The following is a 22,360-nucleotide window of genomic DNA, read 5'->3' as shown; positions in this document are numbered from 1 at the left end:
ATACATGTTACTTAGGTGAACTCTGACAAAATCTTTTTATATTTTCAAAAAGAGTTGTTATCTGCATATTTCTTTGTGGTGCACAATCTTCAACGTAAATATATTTTCTAGTTACATGTCTTGATAAAGAATTTACTTACTAAATAAAAATAGAATGAAAATATCAATTTTAGCCATTGTACCTTTGAACCATTGATCGGAAAGCCTGGGCAGTGTTGCTGTAACCACTGAAAGTTGGGGGGTAATAAAGGGCACTGTGAAGTACCCCTAGTTTCCTCTGTCTCTTGTAACGGTATGGATACTGGGTTGGCTGGTGTAGGCTTGTTGTCGTAAGGTATCCCTAAAGCGGGTGAGGTTGTGCAAGTAGGGTCAAGCATCTCAACTGCAGCACATTGAAACAAATATTTCACCACATTAATCCCACACCGCATCGATTTTCTGGAATATCACAATGAATTATGTTAATAGCCCATCAGGAGAGGCAGATAAAGATCTTTCCTTATTCTTATTTTCAGGAAGCAACTAACATCTGAGTGTCAGCTAGATTATTCTTATTAATTTCCATGTAAATCAAGTGTACTCCAACCATTCCCACCACAACCTAACTTCACTATTAGCAAAGAATTAAATGTAAAAGATATTAAAATTTCATTAAAACACCATAAGGAACTCTTTAACTCCACAGTTAACAGAGTATTCCCGTTCACTTCAAAGTTTATTCATATCTGGTAAATAAATAGTCATGAAGAATGAATGGCATATGCTGGTCAACAAGACAAACATCAGCATAACTGAAGATAGAAAAAGAAGAGGAAGACTGAGAGTGAAATGGATGCATGATGCAGAAAAATCTCCAAAACTCGTAATTAGTTCCTGAATTCTAAAGGTTTAGGAATGAGAACTTTATTCATGTAAGATCTTGCAATACATCATTAAGTTGATTGAGTTAGACTTTAAGTGAACGAGTAGGTTTATGTTTTAGGTTCTCTCTAGTTAGCTTAACCTTCAAAAAAAAGTGGTGATAAACTTTCCCTAGCGTTAAATGAATTATCTGACAAAATTGTGATATATCCAGTAAAGTCAGCTATGCCAGTTCCAAAACCAACAGAAATAAGGAATTAGTAAGCGGTCGTATAGACATTTTCTAATCAAAAGTAAAAAAAATTTCAATACACATGACAGGCAAAAACTGCTGGAATGATCTAGAAAATCTCATTTACATTTTTTTTTTTTTTTTTTTTTTTTTTTTTTTTTTATACTTTGTCGCTGTCTCCCGCGTTTGCGAGGTAGCGCAAGGAAACAGACGAAAGAAATGGCCCAACCCCCCCCCCCCCCATACACATGTACATACACACGTCCACACACGCAAATATACATACCCACACAGCTCTCCATGGTTCACCCCAGACGCCTCACATGCCCTGATTCAATCCACTGACAGCACGTCAACCCCTGTATACCACATGACTCCAATTCACTCTATTCCTTGCCCTCCTTTCACCCTCCTGCATGTTCAGGCCCCGATCACACAAAATCTTTTTCACTCCATCTTTCCACCTCCAATTTGGTCTCCCTCTTCTCCTCGTTCCCTCCACCTCCGACACATATATCCTCTTGGTCAATCTTTCCTCACTCATTCTCTCCATGTGCCCAAACCATTTCAAAACACCCTCTTCTGCTCTTTCAACCACGCTCTTTTTATTTCCACACATCTCTCTTACCCTTACGTTACTTACTCGATCAAACCACCTCACACCACACATTGTCCTCAAACATCTCATTTCCAGCACATCCATCCTCCTGCGCACATCTCTATCCATAGCCCACGCCTCGCAACCATACAACATTGTTGGAACCACTATTCCCTCAAACATACCCATTTTTGCTTTCCGAGATAATGTTCTCGACTTCCACACATTTTTCAAGGCTCCCAAAATTTTCGCCCCCTCCCCCACCCTATGATCCACTTCCGCTTCCATGGTTCCATCCGCTGACAGATCCACTCCCAGATATCTAAAACACTTCACTTCCTCCAGTTTTTCTCCATTCAAACTCACCTCCCAATTGACTTGACCCTCACCCCTACTGTACCTAATAACCTTGCTCTTATTCACATTTACTCTCAACTTTCTTCTTCCACACACTTTACCAAACTCAGTCACCAGCTTCTGCAGTTTCTCACATGAATCAGCCACCAGCGCTGTATCATCAGCGAACAACAACTGACTCACTTCCCAAGCTCTCTCATCCCCAACAGACTTCATACTTGCCCCTCTTTCCAGGACTCTTGCATTTACCTCCCTTACAACCCCATCCATAAACAAATTAAACAACCATGGAGACATCACACACCCCTGCCGCAAACCTACATTCACTGAGAACCAATCACTTTCCTCTCTTCCTACACGTACACATGCCTTACATCCTCGATAAAAACTTTTCACTGCTTCTAACAACTTGCCTCCAACACCATATATTCTTAATACCTTCCACAGAGCATCTCTATCAACTCTATCATATGCCTTCTCCAGATCCATAAATGCTACATACAAATCCATTTGCTTTTCTAAGTATTTCTCACATACATTCTTCAAAGCAAACACCTGATCCACACATCCTCTACCACTTCTGAAACCGCACTGCTCTTCCCCAATCTGATGCTCTGTATATGCCTTCACCCTCTCAATCAATACCCTCCCATATAATTTACATAAAGTCCTTATTATATAATGGAGCAAATAAACAGGTTTATTGTTTTATAACTTGAGCCCAGACCTCTGAATAATAGCATAAATCTGTAAAAAAAAAAAAAAAAAAGAATTTAATGAAATATGTTGATCTAGAATATAAGAAAGTATCATCAATACATCAATGCTTTTGGAAAAAATTGTTGACAGCTGCTTTGAATTGGTGCTTTCAAAGGAAAGTGTGGTCAATCATAACTCCTAAGAAAAGTATTGTAATAAAACATTTACTCTTCCAATATATATTCCTAAATTATTCATTCGTAAGGATGCAAACTTGCTTACTACTGACATGAATGAAATATCCTTCGACTTAATATTCGGGCAATTTACCTCGTCCAAATGATATATTGGATACATTTTGTCACATGATTACCGTCTACAACTTCCTGTGAATTTAAATATTCATATTATTTATAAATAATTCTAACTGTAAGGCTCACCATGATAATGTTTCTTCATCAAATGAGAGTCACTGATTTCTATTATCCATCTAAAGTCCGTGATATCCAATCCATCTAATGCCATCTAAATAAAAATACACATTGAAAGACTTTTCTTTTTAAGTATATGAAAAAATTACTCTTCCTTGCAATTATTCCTTGTAAGTTCACACCGTCTCAATAAAGTTGACTTATTGGACTCGAGTCCATTCTGGCTACTGCAGAGGAACTCCTAAACTTATCTGACTTAACTATAAGTACTTTTTATCACCCACTAATCTATGATATATTACGTGGCAGTAAATATGATACTGGCCTATAAGCAACATCACCTCTTCACATTAGCACTGTATATTCCTTCCGCAGGTATGAAAAAAAAAACAACTTGCAAGTCGACTTCTTCTAGGACGAGGGATATCTCTCTAAGAAGATGGGAATACCCATAATCACCTTATAGGTCAAACCTTGTTACCTAAGCCTACTAACTTTTGAGATAAAAGCAGACGATGCCACATGGGCGCCGCCATCTTGGTAGATCATCTATCGAATTGACGGTGAGTGATGATTATTAGTTGAATTATATATCCTCAGTTTTTTCCCAGAAAATGGCTTTGGTTATCTAATCAGACAATAACAAAATCCAGAGGGCTGTAAGCGATTAAAAGGACAATATATCATGAATTTGTCCGACACTTGTGAAAAGTGGACAGAAATGGCGCGAACGAATGTAAACAATGATGACTTCAGGCTTCAGCTGATGTCACTCCTCAGGGAAGTCCCGAATTATTTGTATTAATACATTAACCTAAAGAAGAAATAAGTCATTTCTCCAAAGGGTTAGTCATTTTCTTCCACTTGGTCAAGGTTCAGCCCTCTTTCATATGTCTTATATATTCTCAAAGTATAGGTTTGATAAAAGGTATTTCCTGCTCATTTTATGCAGCGGTTATTTTGCTGGTATACTTTCATTGGTGAGACAGTATGATGCAGGTATTTTATCTAACCCTCATTTTGTGCTGTTTTTTCACTCTGTATTGACTTAAAGAAGCGTAGAATGTCTAGATATCGAGATTCAGAGCAGTCTCACTTGTGGTGATCAAAAAGATGAAATTCAGTTTCTCTAATCCATTGGGAGTTGTCAGGGGCCCCTTAAGCGTCACCGTCATGAAGTACATGGATATATTAGGGTGAAAGCAGTCAGCCTGATCACACCAAACCTGGAGGCTTCACCCCTTGCTCCCTTAAGTCGGCTATGCCTCAGTTTAACTCAGAGTTAATTTATATGTTAAAGGGATTGAATGAGAAGTCTTATAGATCCAATGATAACAGTGTTGGTATATTACCATTTGACCCACTTTTACTTACGTACCAATGTATCTATTGGCAAAGTAATGTTATGTCACCAGAAAATCAGTTTCACTGTGCACTGAAACTAATTGTGGATATTAAGTGATTTTCTTTTGTGATGGTAGTGTAATGTTCAGAGAATAGAATAAAAGTGACGGAACTTTCTTTTTCAGATTTTGCAATTTGAACTGATGTGACAGTGGTGAGGATTGGATTATTAATACAAGGTCTCTTCAGGTTGATTTGACAGCATTTTACTTTACTTTCTTGTGATTTGGTGTTTATTTCAATTATTATAATGTAAGATGACCATATGGAGCTAGATTATTTCTTGGTTGAGGGATACGACTCTAGTGATAATGAACTGCAAAAATTTGATGTTATGATGTGATGCAGTGAATACAATGGCAATGGTTTTTGTAATCATAAGAAAACTAGACAATCGATGTTCGACTTCAGAAAGTAAAATCACAAGCACAAACAGCTGATAATTAATGATAACATAGTTGATTGTGTAATAACCTTAACTACATTCAGGTATATGGCTGTTGTAGTAAATAAGTCTTACATTTTAAGAACATTGTTAGCAAATGCAGACATACTGAATTGTATCTTTTATATATTTTGAGATCTTTTTATGCATATACCATGATTCTATGTGGGTCTTGTATTTCTAATATCAAAAAGTATCATGTATAACTGAATGCATTAATGTTAATACATTTTTTATTTTCATGGATAGTGATGTGAAGCGACCATGGCGGATGATATATCCCTTCCTTGGCCATCAGGCATTCCGCAGTTAAAGGTGGGTTTGATTTGTTAAATGCTTTAGTATTATTTTCAGTTTACCACTTATTTTAAGACTCTGTTGCTTATGTATAATCTGAAGTTTGTTGCCCAGTTGAACTTCAAGGATGTCTTGTTTTTTTCATTGACCTTGTTTTATGGAAGGAGGTGTATTGGACACAGACTTATAGATTAACAAATAGTTAGAAATATGGGTGAAGCGAAATTTACCACTTTCATTCAAAGCATGACACTGGAGGTCATGAGAGGAAGGATTGAGAAGTTGTACAGAGAGAGATGTTTAATTTTCTGAAGCATAAATAGAAAAGGTTAATATTTGTATACAGGAAGGTATGTTGCAGCCCTCTTTGGTATAGATGATAAAAGACAATTAGCATAGATTCTGAAAACATTGCCCTGGAGTTAAGAAAAAATTATATAGTAAGGATTGAGGAAATTAGAGAGAGATACGGTAAAACTAAGGATGTGATGAAGTAGAGTAAAAGAATATTCAGAAACTGTAGACAGTCATACTGATTGGAATCAGAAATGAATGACTAGGAGGTATGTAGTAGGCTGTAGAGCTTAAACATATAGAAAAGTACTACCATCCCTTCTTAAGAATGCTGATGCAGTGCTCAGAATAATCTTGTAATCTTCATACCAGGATTGGTGGTTTTTGCTCCATTAGTGTATATATATTAATTAAATGATGCTTAATTTGATAGTATGACAGTGGCAAGAGAAGGTAAATGGAAGCTGATAGGTGTTGATGAAAGGATATGAAAGTGGGACTGTGGGGATATGGAGGTACAAGAGGATTTCATCAATAGGAGCTTCCCATAGATGTGTGGCCATATAGGAATAGAGGAAGAATGGCGATATAAGAGATTGTGGTTGATGAGAATAAAAGAGATTGGTAAAAGGAGAATATTCCAGGAAGGAGTGATAATTGGAGAGCATTGAGTATGGAATATTAAGTCTTGAATGATATAGTTGACAAAATGGTGTTTCAGAAAAAAAGTGGATGAGGATAATAGAGAAAAAAGTGAATTAAGAATTAGATGGAAATAGCATGGTACTGTGAGGGAAGTTCATTTGGCACAGGATGAAGGTCTTTCTGAAAAGTAATGATTAGGTGCAAAGAATTTTAATGAAGTTTTACAGCTAATGAATTCCATCTTCCACAAACACTTTGCCTTACTTTAATGAACTTCCTTGTGACATGGACCTTAACAAATTCAGATATGTAGAGTAGACTTAGTAGCACACTTTTCCTTATTTCTGTGGAGGCAATGTTTATTGATTCTGTATTTGTTAATCCACAGCGTCTGGATGAGTTACTGCGTTGTGGCATCTGTTATGAGTTCCTGTCTACTTCAATGATTACTGCTTGTTCTCATAATTGTAAGTTTTAGATATATCATCTTTGTGTAAAATTGAAAATGTTATTTGCTAAAAATTCTGTTAATGACACTAGATTGAGACAGTTGATCTTGATATCTAAGATAGAAACCTTAACATATGCAGTTATGTATTAATTGACTGGCATTGTCTTTTTCTGTAGATTGTTCAATATGCATTCGACAGTACTTAACCTTTAAGACACAGTGTCCTGCCTGTTTTCAAGAAACTACTAGCCAGCATTTAAGGAACAACAGGCTTCTCGATGAAATAATTGGACTCTTTCCAGCTTTAAGGTAATAAATCATTTATAGTTTTTTTATTTTTTCATAAGATTTGTGTACTTCCTCAGGAAGCATGAAAGCTCTAGTCTGATTTAAGTGATAGTATTTTATACTGTGCACATGATTTTTCTTTTTATGTTTTTGATATGCCTTTTCCTACTATATTGGTCACCAGAGGTTCTTTGGAACATCATTGTTCATTGACTATATGTGTGTTTTCTTCAACATTGACTCCTCTCCCTTTCTCACATTGTTCTGCTACATGTTACCTTCAGATTTCCTTATTTCTTACTCCGCAACCCTTACTTAAAAACGTTCTTTTAATTGTTCTTTTCCTGTGTTTTCTTTCCATGCCTATGTCACAAGAAATTGTGCCTGTAGTTTATTGACCAATTCCTTTTGAAAACTGTATTTTCTTCAGATTCCTGTATTTCATGCTGTCATCTCTTGTAATCCCACATCCACCCTATGGATACTGGGAGTCCTGTATGAACAAATGTCCAACCTGCAGACACCTGACTTTATGATTAAGCACTAAAGAACATTATTAGATTCCTAGTGTGACAAAATCGATTACTCATACTTACAAACTGCAAAAGTATTTGAATTGCATTTTTTATTTGATAATGTTTGATATGATGTTTTGTAAACTATGTATTTTTCAGAATTCAATATTTAATTCATTATTTCAGTCAAGGAGAGGTATTTACTCTAATTTCATTTGATGTATGAACAGTTCAGCTTATGAACAGGGTCCAGGGAAATAAACTGTTCCTAAGTAGGGGGCTCTAGGTAATCAAGGGCAGATTCAGCTGTATTCTAGTTACTTTCATTAGGTTGTGGTTGACTGGCACATGCTGATTAGGTTATTTCAGTTTTTACTGCAAATTTTAAAACACTCCTGGATTGCAGTTTTTCGTTTTAACATTTTTAAAACTCTGGAAAATTATGTTCGTTCTGATAATTCGTATATTTCAGGTTCCATTTTGCCAGTCTTCTATCTTCTCTTGTCTTTCACTCTGCCTGCATGTCGGTTCAGTATGCTCATGGAAGATGAATGAGAATTTTACAATATTATACATTTTCGTACAGTATGCCAAGTCTTAACAAATTGCATTAACCTTTTTTTCACAGGGATAAAGTAGCTCGTTTGAATCGAATTTCCAAGGGTAATGTTGTCACAAGCTACTTAGAGACAAGAAATATTAGAGTGGACACCAAGGAGGATCAAGCTGCCATCAACACCTGTAACTCTGGGCAGTTTTTTACTTCCCCCAAGACTCCACGTAATAACCAATTGGAAGATGAAGAAAGAGCTTCACCGAAACAGATTTCATCTCCAGAAGGTCTTCAGGTTTTAACAAGGTATGTAAACATTCATAAATTTATTTGAAGGAAAACATTTTTAAATGAAAAGAATTTAAAGAGTTGATAAAACACATTGCATGCTACAGAGATGGCTTAGTAATAGTCATTATCTTTATTATTTGTAGTAACATGACTTTCCTCTCTCTACACATGCCAGACATGTAGATGGAAGCTAAATTACATGTTGCTATACCATCTAAGTGACCCTTGCTTCCTTTTTTTATTTTATTACCAGTTCCATGTAGTATGACAAGATAGATTAAAGAAAGTAATGAAATTTAGTATGGCAGGGATAATAATCTTTTAAAGTGGGTGAAACTTAATACTTTGTGTTGGTTTGGGCATGTGGAAAGAATGCAAGATGGGAAGTTTACAAAGAAAGTGTTGGACTACGATTAAAGGGGTAGATGTAAGAGGAAGACTACTGTGACATGAGGAAATAGAGTTGAAGAGTATTAGAGGGACAGAAATGGGGGAAGAATCTGTGGAATGGTATATGCAAGGGTGGGATGTAAGGACAGGGATAAGCAAAGACTTTTTTGTCTGGCAACCTCTTTATCATGCCCATTTCCTGGAGGAAATGGGCATCAGAGATATAGGTAGATAGATAATTGAATATATTTTGCACTTCTTATTGGTCTTTTACTAAAGATTTTATTTCAAAATTTTTATTTTTTGTTCACGTGTTAAGGAGGCCATTGAAGTGTGAACCACTAGTTTGACATCTTTGTAGTGTATTGTTCATTAATGTTAATATGTTAATGTTAATCTGTGATTTTTTTTTTTTTTTTTTTTTTTTTTTTTTTTTTGATATACAGGAATGACAAAGACATTACTGCTACTCCAAAGAGGAATGTTGGAAAGATTTTTTCACCACGCCGAAGTAGCACACCATTAGGAGAGAGCAAGCCTGAACCATGTTCCTCCAAGAGTAGCAGCAGTAGTAAAAGTCAGGCCAAACTCAAGTCTTCTGTGAGCAGTTTGTCTCAGTCCAGCTCATATTTGCCTTCAACCCAAAGTACCAGTCAAACATCTGCTTATTTTTCTGTCTCTGGTAATAGGTAACTCATAAGATTTTTACTGTTTTAGAATCACATGGCTGCATATATAATCTGTCTGGATTTTTGTCAGGCAGTGATTTGATGGTCAAGTTATGCCAAATTTCGTTAACATATACTGTTTAAAAAACTTTCATGGAATTTGCTTATGGTTATTCATCATTATTAACTGCATTGTGGGCTGATGTATACAGATCAGACTTACTGAAGAAGGAATTATCAGACATTGTGAAAGAGATTAACCTGTAAATCTTGTACATGTTTTATTTGCCTGGTCATGTATGGATAAGATTCATCCTTATATTCGTAGTGAAAGGCATGAGGAGTTTTTCTAGCATTTCAGGATTCTTCATCTTTTAGGTTTTTATTGTTAAATGTCACTAGAAGAAGTTTGAATTACAGAGTAAGTTTTGACTGAGTAGTGAGTAAAATGGTGAAGAATGGAGGGATTGAGATGAAATGGTGTGTTTTTCTTGGTGTGTGTTGAAGAAAACTATTGAGAATTCTTGTGACAGCAAAGTTCCTCATTTCTAAAGATATGGGCTGTCACAGTGTATTATCGTTTGGTTAGGAAATGAAGTAGAAGCTGAAATTATGTATAGTTTTGCACACACACACACACACACAGGTTGCCATAAGTTTCAGGAAATATTGAAGAATGGCCCACTCATCCATTACATGGTGATAAGAGTAATTGTAGAAAAGAAGTGCATTGTGTTGTTGATATTGTGATCCTTCAAGGAATGTTGATGATTCAGAACAAATATGCAAGTATAACATTCAAGGAACAATCATGATATTACTTAAAGCATTGAAACCTATTTCTCTAAGATTATAACTATTCATTTTAACAGCAGTTTTTGTATATTTTGCAAATATCAGGTTATTGATAATGTTCATATTCACAGCAGAAGCATAAATAATGAGAGCAGCAGCGAACAAGATGGAACTTGTGTACCATGCCCTGTGTGTGGTGTTGAAGTGCCAGAGAGAAACATTAACCTTCATCTTGATGCTTGTCTTCAGCGCATTAAGCCAAGAGATGATATAGAAATGTTAGTTTTTGAGGTCAAGTTCTTTACGTCACTTAAAATCTTTAGCATCATATTGAGTGAACCAAGTTCCCTATGAAGTGAGACTAAATAATTCTACGATTAAGGAGGTTGAAGTACAAGGGGGTTGTTTCATGATTTTGTGGATGGGGTGTTGTATGGGATGAGAGTGAGAGGGCTTCTTTACTGTGTACAGCTGAATCATAGGAGGAATTAGATAGAAATGATATATGACTTTCATAAAGTGTATGATAGGAAGATGTGGAAAGTAAATGTGATTATGAGTACTGTTTGTGTTTTTGGAAGAAATTAATGATTACACCTTAACATCATTTTGAGTGGAGAAGATTTAAGATGATAATAAGTTTGACATTTGTGAATGGTGGTGAATAAAGATCATGATGGGAATGATCTTGCTGAAAGTAGAATCTTGTAGGAGAGAACAAATGTAGGTGCACTGAGAATTGTGATGGATGTTAGGAATTTGATATAATGTTGTATAGTCTTGTTAAAGGGAATACTTGTCTCAGCTCTACTGTAGAGAAGGGAAACCATGTTTTTTTGAGTTTCAGATAGGTAAATATTAAGGGTAACAGAGATTGTATAAATTTCATAATACTTGGAATTGGAAAAATAGATTAGTAAATAAAATAGATATGTAAAATATATGGTGTAAACAAATCATTATAAAGATGCATGGATGAACATCTAAAGATGATATGGTTGTAGTGGTTGTATGTCTGATGTTGGGTTAGTGCAAAAGTTCTGTGGTAGTACTGTTAAAGGCTGAAAGAAAAAGGTTGACTGCAAAAGAGAGTGACAGATGCTCTGGGTTTGAGGGTAAAGGTATTATAGATGAGGATGCAAGTGGAACAACATTTGATGACATGCAGTGGGTGTATTTTGTGTTCAAGGATAGGGATGATAACGGAAATGTTATTATTGTATCATAGATCAGCTTGATGTGTAAAATGAAAACTTTAGAAAAACATGTATTGGGCAGAGACCTCTGTCAACTTTAGCTCACTGGACCTAAACTAATGGTTTGAGAGTGGACTAATTTGGTGTATACACTTGATTTATGCCAAGTAAATGGGAACTGGAGGGAGAGAATTGAAGGAAGAATGTATAGAGTGATATATGTAAGGTATGCATGGAAGGACAGGTAGAAGTGAAAACTCTTTTGCCATAGCCACCCACTTGATGGGAAATCCTGAAGGGAATGGGCATTCGAGATATAGATAGTAAATGGGAACAGCTAAAGATAAGGTAGATGGATAGATTATACTGATGTGTCATGTTGAGTTTTTAACAGTATCTTCAATTTTTCTATTTAGATACACAGTGTGAAAAGGTGAGGAACAGCAGGACTTACTAGTTGGTCAGTTAAAGTGTTGTGCCTTTGTGTAAATGAAGTTTTCCAAAACTCTTAATGAATGTTGACATTATCTCTCTGACTACTTTTTCTTTTGCAGAACTACATCCATCATTACTAGGGTGTTATTTGGATCTCCTTTCTTGGTTTTTTTTTTTCAGTTATTGTGGTATTAGGGCAGGAGTCCTGTCAAAGAGGTTGGTAATTAGATAGCAAATGAAGTTGTAAGCCTTTTATTTCTGTGTGGAGATAGGTGGATTATCCTCATGTGTAGCTGTATTGGATGTGTGATATTCAGGGAAACTTTTTTAAAGACTGACTGGATGTTGTACATCTTTAACACTAACTCTTACTTTATTCTGCCACAGAAAGTATCCATAGGTTTTTAATATTACTCACTTGCACCTTTGAGAACAGAGCATGAAATTTTTAAGAGATGAAAACTTTCTACTTACCCAAGTTCTTTTTGCATTTGACTTTAAACTTTTAATCATATTAATGTCTATTTTGTAGTGTGCTCAGTGTTGACAACTTCAGTATGTCAAGGCCCTGGAAGCTTCATGCTTCATCTAGGAAATTGCTGTTCAGTCAGTCCAAAATTACCTCATGGTGTAATTATTGTATCAAGTAAATATTCTTCAGAAGTAAAGTTAAGGTATATAATTTTAGTTTATTTTGTGTGGAGAATATATGGTATTGATATGTTTGAATATTTTTGCTAGTGTTTATGCAGACATGAGAATGCTGATGCCCAATTTATCATTACTATGATTTTCAGCATTGAACAAAGTCCTAAGCGGAAACCATTACCCAAGCTGGTGTACAGCCTGTTGTCAGACAAGCAAATGCGACAGAAGTTAAAGGAAATTGGTCTGTCAGTTCAAGGTGACAAACAAAGTCTTGTCAACAGGCATCGCAGGTATGTTTAAGCATTAAGACATAAATCTGTACATAGAGCTATGTATCTTGCAAACCTATTCAATGATTTTTTTCAGCTTAATATTAATGTTTGAAAATGTTTGAATAAGATGGAAAAGAATTTGTAAATTCTCTAGAGGATATGAATTATCATTATAGTAGGAATGTGTGCTACATTGCTTAAATGAAAAGATATTGTTCTAGAAAATTTATGGCAAAATATTTGTTTGCATTCTGTATGTGATATCCATTTAGTAGGGATATATTTAGTACCATGATTTAAAGCTTCTTTGAATGTCTTTGATTAGGTAGTAATTTTGCCTCTCTTATTTAGTGGGAAAAGGAAAATTGGGAAAGTTTACTATGTTTCATTAGATAGATTTTTGTTTCAATAGTTCTGCATATAGAGGATTGTATAGCAGATTGTTATATTTGAGTATATCCTAAGACTTTTCCATTTTTAGATACACAACATTGTATAATGCCGAATGTGATGTAGCAGAACCATGTCCTGTGTCTGATCTTGTGCGACAAGTAGAACGTGAAGAGCGTGAGAAAGCACGAGGCACCAGTTCACAGAGTGTAAGTTTTGGAAAATCCTGTGGAGTATATTCTTGATTACTGTAATGTAATTTAATGAATATATCATCTATGTTAAGAAAATTGGCCAGGTAGTATCTTAGAACACTTAATTTACAAAACATCTTTATGTTGTGTTGTCTAGTTTTCCTCCTTTATCACCAACAGACAACTGCATTTTGTTCTCATTCATCTATCTGGATTCTTGATACACATACATATCAACTTACACATGTATATATACATGCATGCAAACAAACAGTGCTCATATTGGATACTACAGTTAGTGAAAAGATTTATAAAGGAGAGATTCAAGTATGGTAACTATTTGGACATAAACAAGTTCAGTGTGAACATAACTAGGAAACAGAATTACTTGTCATAATATAGATTAGATTATTGCCATAGATGCCTCCGTGAAATATATAATGAGAGGCTCAGTACATCAGTAGCATTAGCAGGGAATGGGGAAGGGAAAGGGCCAGAATAAGAAAGTGATGCTGCAAAAGATACCATAATGCAAAATCATGCTGTGATTCATAAATGGTGTACTTTTAATTTGATCATGGCAAATGGATGCCACAAAATTTTTGCATCGTTTTCCATTATTTTGCTTAAGAAAGTGGGATAAAGAGTAGATGGAGGTGGTTGGTGTTCCAGAAAATATTACATATTGCTTGCAGTATTCCTTGACCAAGAAAATATGCTGCAATAGACCTTATGGTATACAAGGGGCATGGGCATTTGGGTGAATGGAAAATTGGTTTTATTGTTCACAGTTAAAAAGGATGGACTCACGTGCTAGTGTTTGTAAGCCTCATCTGCAAGGAGAAAATGTTTCTCATCCTTTGGAACCCCACATTTGCCAGCCTAATTTGTGAAAGGGATGTTAATGTGCAGAAGCATGCTGTAGTCATGAACTTTAGCGAGATTTTGCATGGTATTCTTTTAATGTATTTTATGCTTCATAATGAATTTTTTAGAATTTTTGCATTTGCATTTGCACTCATATATTTGTATTTTTGATGCTAAATGTTACTCTCTTGCAGATTTTCACATATGACCGAAAAAGTGCTCCAGAAGTCATTGAAAAGGAACAAAAGAATTACCGTAAGTTTGTTTCATAGAAGCAAGACAGAACTTGAAATTCCAAGTTAGGAAATACTGAAGTACACACTATTTATTTCCTTAGATGATCACAAAAGTCATGACAATTTCCTGGATCTAACAACTTTATCTTCACACCCTGGAATAGCTTATAAGATTTCCTTATTTCTTAAGGACTGAAAGTAGATTGTAAAGAATATATTGGAGGAGAATGTAGTATGTGCTTAGTATTAGATGTACTTACCCACAAGGTAGTTCAGCTTTAGAGTAATGGTTCAAGGCAGCAGCAGGGCAGTGAATTTATTGGCAAGCATATTTCCTTCATACTTGAGTGGAAAAATTTTGACAAATTCAGAAAATTGATTACTTTTTTATATTGTTTTGTAAGAATTCAGAGTAAGATGTATGCAACTGTCTTGACCACATTATCACTCCCTCAACTTGGTGAAAAATTTTCTTACCCCATTTCACTGACACATTGCCTGATTGCTTTCTTTCTGTATACTGATAGGTATCTTCCCATCATCCTTGCATTTTTTAAAGGTATGATGGGAGTATATGATTTCATCATTCTAATAATTTTTGTGTCTGTCTGTCTTTACATCTTTTTGGCATTCCTTGCTAGTTATATTAACCTGTACATACATTTCCCTCTCACCATTTTATGCACTGTTAGCTTTTTTTTTTTTTTTCCAAAAAAAGGAACAGAGAAGTGGGCCAGGTGAGGATATTCCCTCAAAGGCCCAGTCCTCTGTTCTTAACGCTACCTCGCTAATGCGGGAAATAGCGAATAGTCTGAAAAAAAAAAAAAAAAAAGCTTTTGTAATTATGACTAACATGTCTGGCTATACAAGACAGTTGTTAAGTCACAGATGCAGAGTGCTAGAAGAGGTCAGCAATTCCATATTTAACTTAATCAGGACAGATCATTATAAGAGCCATTTTCAACATCTTTCCGTGCAGAGAAGCTTATATCTCTTACATACAGGACTGTGTTACATTCCTGGGCTTGATTGGCCATTAGGTTTGAGTTTAAAGTGAGCCAAAGCCTCTACTTGAGCTGTTTGATGTGTGTATGTGTGAACCCCTCCCATATGATTGAGTGAATTTTGGCCATAGAAATGAGCCGTGTAAGACTGAATTCATGCGAATTGGAATCCTTGCAGAGGTAGTGGGATATCTCCATACATTACTATTTTGTCATTTTCTATCACATTTACGTGGTATAGTTATGTGGTGTGTGCACTTTGCTTTTTAGTTCATCCCTTAAAGGATTGTATTTAAGTATAGATATTTCTTTAAAAGAAAATAATATGATATTTCTGACATTAAGCTACATCAGAAATCCTCTTCCTTATATCAGAATAAGCAAGAGATCAGTGTATTTATAAATGTATGAATGCATGCAGTAACATAAAATTATTTATATAATTAGTATGTGTTTTATATTTACTATAGTAATTAAATGATAGTAGGAAAAATGTTCATCTTAATGGTGCAAGTTATGTTTGCACAGGGAGAGTGGTGAGGAACAATGTCAGTTTATCATTCTGTGCTCAACAGAGGGCCTATCCTTAATTTAAGCAAGTATTTTTCAGTCCTACTGAAGTTGCTGGTCCATTACCATATCCACGGCTTGACATTTCTGTCAGACTTTGGCTATTCGTTTACATAAAAGAAACGTCTTTTTCAGTGTAGTAGATTTTGTTCTTTAGGATTTATTGGACCAATATTTTGTTATTTTTGCCTTTTACATAAATTATCATAAATTCAAAGTGAACTTTTGAGACTTTACATAGCTGCAGATGCTATAAACACCCTTATAAAGAATTATTCTAATGTAAGAACAACACAGTATAGATGTTTTAAGATTCATTTGTTAGCATTCAGTCTGCTTTAACCTGTTCAAAAGTTATATGTTTTTTGTCTGAGTGTCATGAACCCAACTAAGTTATATATTTTTTGTCTGAATGTCAAATTCCCAGTGCAGATGTTTTAAGAGTACTCATTTTGATTTCTTACAGTCAAGAAGAATAACAAACACTTTGCAAAGCTTATTGATGAAGTTCGAAAAAGGCACGCACAGAGAAGAGAGAACAATGACCAAAAATGTGAAGTTCAAGATGAAAAAGTAATATGTGGGCAGATGTCTAAGGATACAAATGCTTGTTTGATAAGCAATGAAATTTGCTCATCAGTATCACATGATGGAGTACTTAATGATAATCCAAAACTGAATGAATGTAAAGAAGATATAGAGAAGAACATGCCATGCAGCATAGATAGCAGTATGCAGTGGAGAGAAAATACAGTTATTAGTGACAAAATAAAAAATGATAGTAAAAACGAGTTGAAAAGGAAAGAAATTTTAGGCACACCTGAAATAGACTTAAGAGGTGGTGCCCATACAGATTTAGGGAAGAGGATTAGTAAAGAGGATTCCTTACACCACTCAGCTGAAGATGAAATTTTGAAACCTTTGAAAGAAGTATGTTCAAGTGAACGTTTGAGAGATAGGTTATTACCAGATAACAAGCAATCTGATGAAAAACCAGTACACCCTAGCCCTGATATCTTCTTGGCCAGTCCCTCAAGTTCAGTTGGTAGTGAAGAAAGTGTGAGCCTGCTTCAGGACTGTGAACCTTTGACTCCTCCTCAGCTTGCCAGTCTATCAGGTCAGCACCAAATTGCTTGTCTGATATATTGAGATTGCCTGTCTAATAATTTTGATATTTAAACTATGTTTAAGTTAGCACAATGATGTACTATCCATCCTGCAGGATGGCTCACTTTATAATTTCTTCCCTGCATCCTTCTCATTACGCATCCTTGTATGTTTCTCTTTTACTAACACTTCTCTCAGCCTTTTGTTGTAACTTTATGCATTCATTACACCCTTGGTCCTTTGCTTTACATTTCCCTTACAAATTCAGTATCTTCATATTTTGATACTCATCATTTCCACATAACCATGCCATCTCACTTTTTTCACATTTTCTCTACCATTGTCTGATGTTGAACCTTGTTTCCATACTTTCTGCTCTACAGTCACATGTAAAAATCAATTTGCACATCTTTTATTGTGCTGATGTAATCAGTTTGTTGTGAATATGGGAATTGGTTGTATTTATAGGTTGTAGAGTATATATGTATATAGAATGTTTAAGAATTAGATGAATGTCCATTCTTTAGGTCATCTTTGTGAAAGTGATGAAGAAGAGCTTATTCCGGCCCATCAGCCCGAAACTCATCATGATATTGTTACAGAGGACACTCAAGAAGTTGAACAACCATCCAGCCAACAGGTTAACATGCTTTCCATGCCGGCCAACAAATCCCCTCAAGACCTTCACCATCCAAGCTTGACTGACCAAGGGGATGTAGACTACATCTCATCACAACTGGTGGAGGTTTTGGTAAGATAAGTATGAAAATATGAAAACAGCTCTTGGCGGAACAGATGGTTTGATATAGATTTGAATTTGATAACTGAGGTTCTTTACACCAAGTGTACTATAGCTCTGACATAGTTTACTTGAGGCAAATTACATAATTTGGGAATATTACTAGAAAAAAAAGTGATGTACAAAGTTGTAGTGTCATCAGTGAACTAAAATTAGTACAGCTTCCTGAAAACTGCTGGAGCCCCATAGAAGGGACTCCTGGGACATCCTCCCCTCCTGTTTTGTGTGTATCTGCATATATGCATAGGCATTTATGTATGAGAAAAAATAAGAGAGAATACAATATTTATCATTCAGGTCTTGGAAAGTCATTTACATAGATAAGGAATATCAGTGACACTTGTTATGAAGCCTACTAGAACACCACTGTATCTCCAACTCAATTTGGAAAGACGCTGTTTACTTACTTACTTCTCTTTCACTTGGGTGATTTTTGATTAACTAAGGGAGTCTCTATCATATTGAATACCCAGTGGAAGTCCAAAAACACACTGTTCAATCTGTATATTTTCCAAGGTTATTAGTCACAATTCTAGGTCTCAGTGTTTTTTTTTTTTTTTTTTTTTTTTTTTTTTTTTTATATCCTCTCCTCTGACCCTATGCTGCCACTCACTTAGATACTTTCATCATTCCACGTAATTCTCTGATTATCTTCGATGTTTTACGGAGAATGCTTTATAGAAATGTTTGCTTGTAGTTCAGGGTATTTCCTCTTTCCTTTTTAAAAAGATAGGTTGAACAATTCCTCTCTAACCCTTGTTTGGCTCTGATCATTCACCCATCTAGTTTCTGAATATGTTTACTTTAAAGATTTATACATTCCCTAAGGGTATATGGTGAGATTTCATAATGTCCTTATGTCTCCTATTGATCAGAATCCTTCAAAATCCCACGTATGTTTTATATTTCAGTAAGGAATACCATATACCGTGGAGAGGGTATTTTGTATGTAATATATTTTATAATCTTCATTACTGAGTATACATATATCTTTTTCATAAAACATAATTTGAAAATAGCAATTGTTATCCATGATTATGAAACATCTCTGAAATATATTGTTTTATGTATATAATTTTGGTATTGGAAATATTTTCTTTTTCAGGAGTCTGAAGATATTGATTTTTACGTTCCCCGGCGTCGAACAAGGCAATCAAGTCGGAAACGGAAATCAGTTGAAACGGAAGTGACATCTCAAAGAGTAGGAAGGAAGAGGAAAAAATGATGTAATGGAGAATAATTTAGGACATTTTTTTTTAAAGGTACATACACTGTGTAATAATTTTAATGGTAGTTTTAGCATCTCATGATTGTTTTCTAATCATGAGACATGAAAGAAAATATTTTCAGGCCTTGGATTTTTATACAAGAAATAAGATTGGGATATACATAATATATTGTTAGTGAAAATGAAATTGATGACCTGTTGTTCTCATGGCTATAATATGAATGCTTCCATTGAATGACTCGTGGTTTTATCATGGCATTCAAGATTATATCTAGTACAAATTTTTATAACATATTATAATGATTGAGATATGATTATTAACTCAGATTATTGGCATTTTCCATGTTGATAAACTTTGTTTCATTATAATTTGCTTATCATTTGAACATAATTCCAAAGTTTTCCATAACTCACACAGACCTAGTTTTTCATTGTTCATCCCTGTCCCATACTAACATACAATTTCACATATCCTTTGTCTTTACAATTATTATTTATGTTTTTTCACCTTTCAGCTGCCTTCTTGTAGGTAGTAGTTGTAGGCAGCCTCCAACCAAGGAGATTTGTTACTGGTGCGACCTGCCTAAGTATTGGTAGGGTTAGTGATGGCTGTATAGTGAGCCAGCACTTTGATAGTTGTCAAGTTGCACTCCGACCCAGCTGGTTTTCTTTTCCTTTTGCCTCACCCAAAAATGGACTGCAAGCATTTTGTCCGCGAACACACAAGCTCTCCTTGTCACACATAATACTAAACTCACACAGCTCATTTTTTGTAACTCCAGGATTTCTATGGTGAGCGATGTATTCTAGCCCTGCCTTTTGGCAAAAAATGTTAGCAATAGATAAAAGAAGTAGACAGGAACATTGGATAGGAGCATTAGGAAGAGGCAGTAGGTAGGAACATTAAGTGGGAACGTTAGGTAGAAGTAGTTGGTTGGAACATTTGGCAGGAACATTATATGGCAACATCAGGAATAAGAGTTGCCCACCCTCAGTGTCATGTTAAGGATGAGGCAATAAAGTCTAAGAAATACCACTGGAGTTCACTAGTAATGGAGATTCTTTGGTCATGGCCACCCCCTTAAGGGAGTTCCTGAAGGTAAAGGGAATCAGATAGGTAGATAGATCAGCTACTTGTATACCCAACCCTGTTTATACTACTCATACACTGTATTGTTCATTCTTTGTGTAAACCACATCAACAAAATTCGTTTATGAAGTATGTATTTGAATCTTATGTTATTATCACCCCTTTCTTTTTTCTTAACTCTTCTAGCCATCCTACCCCAGTATCATGAAAAGATGATAGTATGTTTTTCAAAATCAACTTCCCCTTATTTAGCTAAACCTTACCTAATGTGCTTCAACAAAGCTAACAAAACAACATAATCCAATTCATCAGAAGATAGCCAAATGTAACCTAGAAATTATGTATTTAACCAAACCTAAGCCAACCAACCAAAAGAAATAACTGATTTCATCTGTCCCAGCAGAACCCTGTGTCACCCATGTAGCTGCTGTGATTATTTCCCATTCTTAATTTTCAGTTATCATGCTCTTTGATATAGCCAAATTATAATTCTTCCACTTTACAATGAAGTTTTTCATATTAGAATTAAGGCTTTACCTTCCCCTGTAAATCTAATTGTGTGTATGTTTGTTTCCATTTCCAACATTACATTTCTTATTAGTTAGCTAACATATCTTCAATTTATGATGTTCTTATATAGTACATTATATCATACCCTGTCCTTGATATATGTACACTCAAAAAAGTATCTGTAGATTGGCCATGCTTTACATTTTCAAATGGGTTCCATCTTGTATTGTTTTGCCTTATATGCATGGGCGGCATAAGTAGAGACTTTTGTTATGGCCACTCCGTTGCTGGGAGTTCCCAGAGGGAATGAGCATCAGAGATATAGATAGGTAGATAGATAGATGCAACAGAACTAGGGGTAACCCCCCATAACCATTTCTTTGCCCATCACTATTTCCTCCTGATCCATCTCAATTTCATTCTCCATCACCATTTCATCTCTCATCTCCTGTGCTGCCTTTCATGTTATTCTTGTTAAACAAAGTACTGTACAAGTAAAAAGGGACCAAACATGTTTCTGTTGTCCTACAAATTGTTGCTGGAACTTAAACCCAGATGTAATTAGGTGTAGTTGGTGGTACTAGTTCATGAGCTTTGCATGGTTCTTCTCTCTTTAAGGGTCAGTTTTACACAGTTTCTTCTGATTATTTCTCAAACTTAACACGTTAGATAGCAGTATTGGAACATATTCCCTTTACAGTATGTCTTGTTACATTTTGTCTGTATCTTTGCCCATTTCTTTGCTGAGGTATTTGAAAAGATTTTGATCACTCTTCCAAAGCATTTTGAATTGGCTCAAGATTAGCTGCCTCCTATCCCAAAACATACTGTCGTAGGTGAAGTCATCTATATATGAAGGATAAGAATTTTGATAATAGAATTTCCTTTTGCCTCTATGACATGGGTGTAGTCAGCACTGTATAGATGTTTCAGATGTTGTCACCATGGAAAATTTGAATTTGATTCTACTGCGTTAAGGCAGCACATTCTTTCCGTAGATTTTATGATGTTACTTATTGTTCACTAAACAGATTTGTTTTTGTTAGATATCTTTACACTCTCCTAATACACTACATCTTTAGTAAAGCTGTAAAGCAAAATCCTCTTTATGATGTTAAACTGTCAATTTTTTTATAAAGACTTGTTACAATATTTGAAGCAGTGAACAGATTTTCCTTTATTTTGTTTTTGTGTGAAAACATTACAGACCAAATGACTTGCATCACTTTTAACCACCTTCAAGAATTCTTAAAAAGAAAAAATTAATTAAATGTTAACCCTCTATTGACTTGAGAGATGTTTTACTGCTATTTATATTTTCAATTCTTGCCTTCAGCAAAGGATATAGTCCTATCTCAGACTAGATAAGCATCAGATTTTTGAGCAAGCATATTTGATGGTAGGTGGGGTTACTGAGCTTAATTTCTGAAGTTCTATTGTGTGATTTATTATATCATCTGACTCCATTGTTGCTTCTGGTGTTATGGAATTATTCTGTTTGTGATGCATAGTAGTAAGTAACACATGAAAGTGAATATGATATTATTTTGATGTATAGTTATATGTTGATTTGATGAAAAATAATATTTGAAAATTATGA

General features: G+C 35.1%; 2 protein-coding genes across 9 annotated transcripts in view; one reads left to right on the top strand and one right to left on the bottom strand.

Annotated features, from left to right (window-relative positions):
* Positions 1-3,723, bottom strand: part of PGS1 (Phosphatidylglycerophosphate synthase 1) — a 14,820-nt gene extending 11,097 nt beyond the window's left edge. Inside the window, exons 1-3 of one of the 5 annotated variants that reach the window (XM_071669481.1) lie at positions 3,674-3,691; positions 3,188-3,272; positions 183-438 (exon numbers count right to left, since the gene is read on the bottom strand). In XM_071669481.1, the coding sequence (XP_071525582.1) occupies positions 183-431 (249 nt within the window). In that variant the 5' untranslated portion in view covers positions 432-438; positions 3,188-3,272; positions 3,674-3,691. Of the gene's footprint in view, positions 1-182; positions 439-3,187; positions 3,499-3,519 lie in introns of those variants that run through there. The other 4 variants (XM_071669479.1, XM_071669483.1, XM_071669482.1 and 1 more) reach the window with 4 other exon arrangements.
* LOC139753240 (uncharacterized) lies at positions 3,636-22,360 on the top strand. Of its 4 annotated transcripts, none has more exons than XM_071669476.1 (13): positions 3,636-3,741; positions 5,277-5,342; positions 6,652-6,730; positions 6,891-7,023; positions 8,146-8,376; positions 9,198-9,440; positions 10,346-10,492; positions 12,643-12,783; positions 13,247-13,364; positions 14,411-14,471; positions 16,493-17,143; positions 17,661-17,884; positions 19,038-22,360. In XM_071669476.1, exons 2-13 carry the CDS (start codon positions 5,292-5,294, stop codon positions 19,155-19,157), a joined length of 2,199 nt encoding a protein of 732 aa, XP_071525577.1. In that variant the 5' UTR covers positions 3,636-3,741; positions 5,277-5,291; the 3' UTR covers positions 19,158-22,360. The 4 variants fall into 4 exon arrangements, with proteins under 4 accessions (XP_071525577.1, XP_071525578.1, XP_071525579.1 ...); XM_071669477.1 differs by lacking the exon at positions 3,636-3,741 and adding an exon at positions 3,885-4,023 and having other exon boundaries at positions 10,349-10,492; XM_071669478.1 differs by lacking the exon at positions 3,636-3,741 and adding an exon at positions 3,885-4,023 and having other exon boundaries at positions 17,736-17,884.

Source organism: Panulirus ornatus, chromosome 14 (assembly GCF_036320965.1).
Source record: "Panulirus ornatus isolate Po-2019 chromosome 14, ASM3632096v1, whole genome shotgun sequence".
NCBI lineage: Eukaryota > Metazoa > Arthropoda > Malacostraca > Decapoda > Palinuridae > Panulirus > Panulirus ornatus.
Note: the sequence above shows the minus strand (reverse complement) of the source record. Positions and strands in the feature narration are given on the sequence as shown.